Source organism: Camellia sinensis, chromosome 14, assembly GCF_055761805.1.
Source record: "Camellia sinensis isolate YWXY chromosome 14, ASM5576180v1, whole genome shotgun sequence".
NCBI lineage: Eukaryota > Viridiplantae > Streptophyta > Magnoliopsida > Ericales > Theaceae > Camellia > Camellia sinensis.
Window position 1 is genome coordinate 58,143,009 of NC_138974.1, and position 9,685 is coordinate 58,152,693.

The 9,685-nt window shown below is 29.1% G+C and overlaps 1 protein-coding gene across 1 annotated transcript; it reads left to right on the forward strand.

Moving 5' to 3' along the window:
• The first annotated feature begins 775 nt into the window (after window positions 1–775).
• Window positions 776–5,387, forward strand: CHAL (allergen-like protein). The gene is made up of 3 exons (XM_028216731.2): window positions 776–1,731; window positions 1,891–1,940; window positions 4,890–5,387. The coding sequence occupies exons 1-3, from the start codon at window positions 1,593–1,595 to the stop codon at window positions 5,157–5,159; spliced, it is 459 nt and encodes a 152-aa protein (XP_028072532.2). The 5' UTR covers window positions 776–1,592; the 3' UTR covers window positions 5,160–5,387.
• Window positions 5,388–9,685: the final 4,298 nt, after the last annotated feature.

A 9,685-nucleotide genomic window follows, 5' to 3' on the forward strand; every position in this document is an offset into this window, starting at 1 on the left:
GAATTAAGAGTTAGGGTTATGAATTAAATAAAGAAAGAGAATGTGCCCTTTGAATTTTGAATGGATCTTTTAATTTTTTAATAGGTTAATTTATTTTAAAGAGTCATGCTATGTCGCCAGAAAATATAGGGCTCGAATAGTCTGATTTTTTTTTTCTTTTGTTTTTCCTTTCTCTTCCTTGCCCTTCTCTCTCAAACACACAACACACAACAGTTTCAGAAGAAGAAGAAAGAAGAGGAAGAAAATCAACATCATCATCTTCAACAACATCAACACAGAGAGAGAGGAATCAACATCATCATCAACACATCATCATCATCAACAATTTTTTTTTCCAGATCTGCTAGAAAAAAAAAAAAAAAAAGAAGTAGAGAAAACAGTCGACCAACTAGTCGATTGATGATACCCACCATCGATCTTACGCCACCATCACCGTTGATCTCCGCCATCGCCTCTTCTCTCCTCTTCCTCTCTTCCTCCTCTCTTTCTCTCTATTTCCCTCAAACCAATTTCGAGAAAGAAGGAAAAAGAAAAGAAAAGAAAAAAAATTTTGCGAAAATGGCGTCGTTTTGGCATTCGGAGGTTTCGAACCGTTGCAATTTCGAGCTCTCACGTATTTTCCTATTTTAAATTAGTTTGAACATTTTTTAATTTTTTTAAACTTAAAATATATCTAATATATTATTTTAGACTATAATAGGAGGGTCTTATTTTTAAATATATTTTAAAGGGATCCTAAGTCATAACCTAATGTGCCTGTGTCCAGGACCGACCTTGCTTGGAAGCACCGATTGAACACCGTTTAATCTACCCTAATGACATAAAAATGATCATATAAAAGGATAGACCCACACTCCACATCTCTCCTCTCTCTATCTCTCTTCCATCTAATTGGGGATCAAAACAGTGGTTACTATGGAGATGTAGCATAATTGTTTTGTTTGTGTAAATAAGTTTACTATGTGGCATAGTATGGCATATATAACATGGATTAACATAGATTTTGTTTTGTGTTATTGGGATTGAGAGAGAGAGAGAGAGAGAGTAAGGGGGTTTTTTGCAGGAGGAAGAAAAGAAAAGAAAAGAGTGGGCTGTGAAGGGGGGGTTTGAGTTGTAAAGTGTTGCATTACTGGGTTTGGGAGTTGTTGAAAGACAGTGAAGAAAAGCCTGCTTCAGATTCTGAGTCCCAAACATGGCAAAGCAGAGGAAGCGACGATCTGCTTAGATTCACTCACACCCCTCAAACCCCAATCCCAAACCCCTACCCTCTCTCTCTCTCTCTCCTACCCATCTTTCTGAACACCGACACACCCACTCCTACTTCACTCACTCATAACCTCTGCAAAGTAAGAAAGAGAAGAGACTCTGACTGAGAGAGAGATATAGAGGGATCAAATTCCATGGAGAATGTTTGGTGCAACAGTAGTTGTTGCATGGGATGTTGGAAATCAGATTCCGAAGTGGGATTAGTCTAAACGCTCTTCCGGCATTTGATCAAAGCAAAAGAAGAGAATCACATTGACATTTCAAAAAACAAGAGAGTCTTTTTGTCTTCTGCATTTTGGAGGTTTCACTTGTTTAAATTTGTGTTGATGGAGTGGAAGACACAAAGATTATGGTTTATGAAGAAAAATCCTCTGTTTTACTCTCTCTTCTCCATCTCCATCTTCTTCTCCTTCTCTGCTTTGGCGCTTCTGGGCACTATCAGTACCCAAACAACTCCTTGTTTAGGTAAGCAATTCTCTCTCTCTCTCTCTCTCTCTCTCTCTCTCTCTCACACACACACACACACACACACGCAATCAGATTTGTTTAATTTGCGTGATGTTTGCTAAGACTTAATTTTTTAAAGTCAAATATCGATGGTTAAAACTCTTTGTTGTGGTGCAGATCATATAACGTGTGGAATGACTAGTACTCAACCAGACTTTTACATTCAGGTGGGTGAGTTTCTACTCTATTTTAACACTTCAGTTTCTTGGTTTCTCTCATGTTGATCACAGAAACAAACATGAATGCATATTAATATGCATCAGGCTCAAAACATGAATTCCACCATCTTTATTTTTATTTTTAAATTATCAGCATTTGAGTTTCATCATTCATCTAATATTTGTTTAGTTAATTTATTTGTTAATATATTTAAAATTATTGTTTACTTGTATAATGGTTGATGTTTACATAACTTGAAAATTACAGTTTTAATCGACAAAAAATTAAATGATATTCATTAAAAAAATTATGCAGAATCTAGCTTCTTCTTTTTTTTTTGAATTTCAACAGTATTAAGGGTGGTTTGGAGTGTATTTTTTTTAGTAAATTTTTTATTTTTTGATTTTTTTTTTGAATTTCAAAAAACCTAATTTGTTTGGAAATTACAAATTTTTTTTTTGGGATGTAATATCTAAATTTTTTAACTGATAAGAAATATTTTAATGACTTTTTAATTTTTTTATTTTTATAATATAATATCTGATTTTTATTGATGGTTTGGGTGTCACATTTTTTTTTTATTTTTTTGTTCATATAGACGAATATAAAAATTTAAAAATTCTAAAAGCCCTTACTTTTTGACTTATTTTTATCTTTTTTAATTTTTTTTGAATTTTTTTAATTTCTTCTCATCTTAGAAACTTAATTTTTTTTTTAAATTTAAAAAAAATTACTAAAAAATTAAATAAATAGTCACGAAACAAATCCAAATAGTAAAGAATTTCATAAAACCCTGGTATATTTTTATGTCCTTAGTATTTAGGATTAATGGGCCTGGGACAGGTGGCTTTAGGGCCGTCAGATGCATGTAAACACACAAATCAGAAGGGTACTACCCACACGTCTTTTCGTCAGACCATTTTGACAGTCCAGTGCAGTGGCCCGTTCCAGAAATCATGTGGTGGGAATGATATGATTTGATCCAGTTATCTCAACACAATCACACAACGCCACCATCTTGCTTTTTTTTTTTTTTTCTTAAATTATTTGTTATCACATGAAATATAAAAATTTAAAATAATTTATATTCATATCAAAATAAAAAAAAATTACATATTAAATTTATTTAAAATTATATTTTAATTAGTAAAAATATTTTAAAAATTAAAATTAAAATATATAATTTTGAAATTCACATTTAATAATTTGAGAAAGGGGGATACTATTTTATTTTAAAAATAAAATATTATTGTATTAGTTTTTTTTTAATTTTTTACTAATTAAAAGATATTTAAAATTTTTAACTCTAAAAATATATTATTTTTAAGTTCTTAATTTTCATACTAAGCAAATAGTTTGTATTAATATTAGAGCAGATTTCACTTTAGCCCATAGTAGTTTGTCTCATGCATGGTTTATCCCCCTTTCATTTGAAAATAATAATTTAACTCTTTTTGTGTTGGTGAACTGAAGTGCATTATTAAACTTGTTAATGATTAATGAAAAAGACTAAATTATTTGTATATAAGTAACTTAAATGTGTAAATTACAGTTGTTTTTATCATTTGTTTAGAGAAAAAATGTACTTTAGCCTCATGTGTTTCATTCTGTGTTATTTATCCATTTAAGGCTTTGTTTGTCATAATCTAAAAAAATTAAAAAATTAAAAAGTCACTATCCTATTTAAGTCACATCATCTTATTTAAGTCACACCACCTCTCTACCATATCACTTTAAACCTAACCCATATTTCATAAAAAGTCAAAAAGTACATTTATTTAGATCATTCAAAACCATCTCTAAAATTTAAAAATGAGTGTACGTATATATCGTTATGTGTAACATGTATTTTATGCTTGCTGTTAAATTAGATGAAATGTTTAACGATGTAATTCAATTTACAAATTACAAATTATGTGATTATTTTCAAATGAGAGTGTAATCTATAACTTTAATTATTGAAATTGATAATTTTTCTCACATATTTATAATTTTTTTTTTTATAAAACTGACGGTGAAGTGCAAATTTTCAAACAAAAATAGTGTAAAGTGAAATTTATATTATCATTTTTGTCGTCTTTGATACGAGTCTTCTTGACCAGCGCGTTAACCGGAAACCATGTTCCATTCAGTCCAGTCTTGTCCCCCGTGAACTTCCCTTGGCACTTGTGGCGCACGTTAACCTCATATGTATGCCATATACTAACATAAGCTGACAGCAGCTCTTTTTGCACTATGCAAAAATGGAAAATTACTATTCCAACAGAAATTTCATGCTCCTAGGTAATTTTCTACAAATGATGGGGTGATGATATTTTGGCAAAATTACAATTCATTAGTATTTCTAGATAATAATTAGAGATTTATAAAAAGAATTAAGATTTTAATTATTATTAGTTATAAAATTATCAGTGATCTACAAATTTTCTATTAAATTTACAGTGTATTGTAATTTCCTCTAAAACTATTGTAATAAAATTTCATTTTAGTAGGCACTTATATCTTAATGTAGCTATATTATATAGATACAATTTTGTATATTTTTCTATTTGTATATTATTATTATAGAAAAAGGTATGCCTTCTCTTTACGCACACAAAAAAAAAAAAAAAATCAAGTTAATTGAATATATAAAATCATATAATTAGATTACATTTGTTTATAAAAATGGATTTAAGTATTATTTTGAGAATAGATTGTATATTTTTTTTAAGTTGAATATATTTTGAACATATGGCTATTAAAATTCAATCAACGATTTTTTGAATGAATAAAATATTTGTTGAATATCATAAAAAAAGCGGTTTAAATTATTGAAATAGAACCACCAGTATGGTCAACATTTGACTGGAAAGAAGTTTAACTCAAAAAAAAAATAAAATATTGTGTTTGAGAAGCCGTTTGTGTTAATGCATGTATGGATTATTGGGGGTACTAATTTGCTATGGTACGTACAGGAATTTGAGATGTTCACAGACAAAATGAAGGGTGAAGAGTTGATAATGTCCAAAGGCCACAAGAGGGAGGAGGTCTCACTGAGTTTGGGTAGAACAAGGAGACTATTGAGCGGGCCCGGATCATCGCCGCCACGGTGTGCATCAAAGTGCGGGAAGTGCACGCCGTGCAAGCCGGTTCACGTGCCGGTGCCGCCAGGGACTCCGGTGACGGCGGAGTACTACCCGGAGGCTTGGAGATGCAAATGTGGCAACAAGTTGTATATGCCCTAGTGCTTCTTAAATGTTATTTTATGAATATTTTCTCATTTACTTTACTATATATATCATTTTTAATTACTAGTATATTGAAGACACTTTTGTTGTCCCCTTTTTAGAGGGATTGGATATTGAAGAGAACACAGGAGAGAGAGAGGGAGAGCATAGAGCTTGGTTTATGTTAAAAAAAAAAAAAGAAAAAAAAAAGTAAAGTATGTTAATATTATTAGATAAGGTTATTAATGTCTATGTTGTACAGTGTGGGGATTAGTACTTGGTGAATGTTTCTAACATCTACTTATAGATAAAAAAAAAAAATCTTTTAAATTGAGGGCAGCTCTACAGAGAATAATTTTTCATGCAAAAATTTCATAAAAATCAAATGATGTGATGGTCTTTATCTATTGAGAATTTTGGAATTATATTATTACTTTGTTACCAACTTATGTGGTCTTAGATTCGATGCCCAGCATTGTGTCAATTGCGTAGCATGTGTTGGGCTTATTAAAAATGTATAATTTATTTTAGCTTATTAATAAGTGTTTTCAAGATAACTTTTAATAAAATTATTTGATATATACATCGTATTATTAGTTGGATTCCTATTAAGAAAATTTTAAATTTTTTTTTTTTTTTTTTTTTTTACGTAGCTTGCGTATTTACAATTCAAAAATGCTTTAGAGCTCTAATATAAGAGCTCTAATAGCTCTAATGGGAAGGTGGGACTCACCCTGATGTGATGTTTGTGCCTTGTTTTGTTTTGTTTTTTTTTTTTTTTTTTTTTGCTTTGACACATCACTAGAACTCAAATTAGAGCTCTAGATTTAGAACTCTCTAGCATTTCCCATTTACAATTAGCTAAACACTATAGGTCACAGGTGATACCTGTAACCAACTAATTTAATACTGTTTAACAAATAAATTTCCATTAATTAACTTTTAAAAAAATTCTCGTGAATGGAAAAATATGAGCCCAGCCCAAAACCCAATTCCTACCAGCCCACAAGCAGGGAAAAAATCTCAAATGCATCTCCTGAAGCCCACAATGGACATTTGACAACAACCCGCCAACCAACAAAAAGACATATGGAAAAATAGAAGCAACAATGTTAGGTAGCTCTAATTTTCTTAGCTTTAATGTTTCAAAATGACATCGTTTAGGTGTAAAACAACGTTGTTTTGACACATTCGAGCTATTCGACCACACAAATTCAAACCACCAATTTTTCAAATAAAAGATAGTCTACTAAAAGACAAATTAGTGAAGTAAAGAGGAACGTTGGATTAAGTATCATTTAACCGTGGGAACATAAAATTGACATGACATGGCAATAGTATAGATTAAGGTCTCGTTTGGCAAGTGTCTTTTTAGTCAAAAAGTCTAAAAGTTATTAAAAAAATTGAAAAGCCAACAACCTAAACAAAAAAGTCAAAGATTCCATTTTCTCTCTACTTTTTACACATTTTTTCGTAAAAAGTCAAAAAGTCATCCCAAACATACTAGTTTTTTTTACATCACATTTTAATCAAAAAGTCAAAAAATTACTAAAAAAATATGTTCCCAAATGGGGCCTAAGACTATGAAACAATAGACTATTCAATCAAATTAATCCTACAGGCACGATGAGAAGCAAGTTGGCCACTCCCACCTGACATCATCGAGACCGTCCAAACGCCGAAGATGTAATGATTAATAATATAAAGCAAGTTGGCAAGTTACTCGACCAAGACTATATAACATACAGAACCCTTCTATCAAAATAAGGATCCAGGTTTGCGATAGAATAGCTATAAATAGACAAACAGACACGGCACAAAAAAGAAAGGAAAAAGAAATGCTATCTAAACTAAGCATATGCAAAGTTCTCACTTCAATAAACATATTTATTTTTTTATAAAAATTAATCATGACTGATTAATATGCTGACTTAATCGTAGTTGGATCTTTCTTGCCAACCCAAGTCAGGAACGATCACTGATTAGTGATTTCTCTTTACAAAATGTAAAGAATTGAATATATCATTTCAAATTTTTTACCTTCCACAATTCTATAATAATAATAATAATAATAATAATAATAATAATAATAATAATAAAAAGATTGATACGATTTCAATGCAGACAGCAATAGAATCTACAGCTTGAAAGGGCTGGGATTGCAGCAATAGTTGGGTAGAGAGATATTCTTTAATATTGGTCATGTCTTTTCATATAATATATGTATTTTTTTGTTTATTTTTTATTTGAGTTAAAAAATGAAGAATGATAACATAAAAACAAATTTGGTAGTACCAGAGTATGGTACTCGGTCCCTCTTTTATCATGGTACAGTTATTTAATAACAATATAAAGAGGAAAAACAAGAATCAAATATTACGATCCTTCATCTTATTTGATTTTTTTAAGTCTCGTTTGGCAAATGTTTATTTTAATTTAAAAATTAAAAAATTATTAAAAAAAATTAAAAAGCTTTTAACTTGTATCAAAAAGTCAAAAATTTACTTTTCTTTTTACTTTTTGCATATTTTTTTTTTGTATAAAACCAAAAATCATTCTAAACATACTAGTTTTTTTTACCCCATATTTTAGCTAAAAATCCAAAAATTACTAAAATAGCTTATTTCCAAACGAGGCCTAAGTTATGTTTAGAATATAAATTTTGATGAAAAAAATATATAAAAAAAATTAACATATTTATTCATATTTTCTTTACTATTTTTATTTTTTTATTTTCTTTTTAAATTTCTATTTAAATCCATAATGAAGACACCATTTAAGTTTATCCATATGTTCTCAAAATAATTTATTTCTTTACAAAACTGTTTTCATACATTCCATTACATTATTACAATTACAAATAAGATTACTAGTTTTGTGGTATTATCTCAAAGAACTGGTAGCAATAGTTACAGTTTCAATTCGAATAATTTAAACTCCATTATTTTTAATTTTATTATAATGTGGTTTATTAGTTATTTATTGTTAAAATTTTGAATATAAAAGAATTGAAAAATATTATATATATTTTTTCTCTCTCTAGAGATATAAGTGAGTAGGTTTCACATACATTTATGAAATGGGATTATGCATAGTATGGCTAAAAAAAATTAGGTGCAGAACTAAAAAGACCAATGTGGAGTGTTTTTTTCTTTTCTTTTTTTTGGTTCAAAATATTAACAGTGCATGACAAATAGATAAATATTGTAACAAAATTAAAAGTATAAAATTTAAATAATTCAAATTAAAACTACGAGAAATAAGATAACATTTTGCCTAAAGTACAAGACTAACAATGTAATTAACCTAGAAAAAAAAGTAAAAGATGGTAATTTTTTTGTTCTATTTAATTAAGAAAATAAGAAGGAAATAAAATTTGGATTTAAAAATATATATAAAAAACTTTTCTTTTTCGGTTTTTGTTTAGTTAGCCCTGAAACTACTGCTGTGGGTTGGTTTGGGAAGTGGGTTGGCTTTTTGACTTTTTCGGTTATTTTAGTCTGGGCTAAAAAGCTTGGTTTGGAAAGGACTTTTTGATTTTTTGGCTTTTTGACTTTTTTGACTTTTTGACTTTTTGACTTTTTTGACTTTTTGGCTTTTTTGACTTTTTTTTTTAGAGAAGAATGTAATTATTATGGGCTAGATGTGATGTTTTGTTTGTTGTGACTAAAATAGCATATTTTGTCTTTTATGATTAAAATAGCCAAAAAAGCCAACAACCTATCTTCCCAAACGGAGCCACATCAGATTAATATTTTAAAATCTGCAGTGCCAAAGTGCAGATTGTGGCCCATCAAATGTTGCACATTTCTTCCATGATCTGGTCATTGTTACGGTGACCCAAATGCTATAGTCGTAGCCCAATTAACCATCACTAAGTCCATACTTTAAACCACTTTATATCTCAGCCTACCAAAAGCCCAATAATGAGTAGCTATTTGATATTGCTCTTTTTTCAAATTTTTTTTATGTGCTCAAAAAACTATGTTACCAATTTTTCTTTTTCTTTTTCTTTTTTCATTTTTTTATTTTTATTTTTATTTTTATATGCTTAAAAAACTATTTTTTAATCTTACTTTTATATGCTTAAATTATAAAGTTGTGAAATTGTGATTATGTTGAATTACTTTTAATTTCAATTCGGAACTTGCTCCACAGTTGAAGGACAGAGTTGAATGTAATAATTTAATAAAAATATGATAGATCAAATTTAGATTTTATTTCAAGGTGCAAATAAAACTTATTGAAACTGTTAAACACAACTAAATAATATTGTGCGAGTAAAAATCTGATCACACTTAAATGGTGATTTGCATCATGATGTTCTCTTTTATTTAACTTATTTTTATGGCACCTTGTATAGTAAATTTGGGCATAGCTCGTGTTATGTTCAATATGAGGCCCATTTTTTGTGTGTTGAAAATAGGGGAAATTATGGATCAGTGAAATAATTATAAATTAATTATACTTTTAATAATTAAAAATATAAAATTTCCAATGTATCTATAATTACTTCTTTAAAAGTATACTGAATTATAATTTTT

Bases quoted from the DNA above. Each gene is read 5' to 3' on its own strand.
- CHAL (XM_028216731.2), top strand. From the start codon at position 1,593: ATGGAGTGGAAGACACAAAGATTATGGTTTATGAAGAAAAATCCTCTG. The intron at 1,732-1,890 runs GTAAGCAATTCT...GTTGTGGTGCAG, and splicing joins CCAAACAACTCCTTGTTTAG to ATCATATAACGTGTGGAATG. The intron at 1,941-4,889 runs GTGGGTGAGTTT...TGGTACGTACAG, and splicing joins AACCAGACTTTTACATTCAG to GAATTTGAGATGTTCACAGA.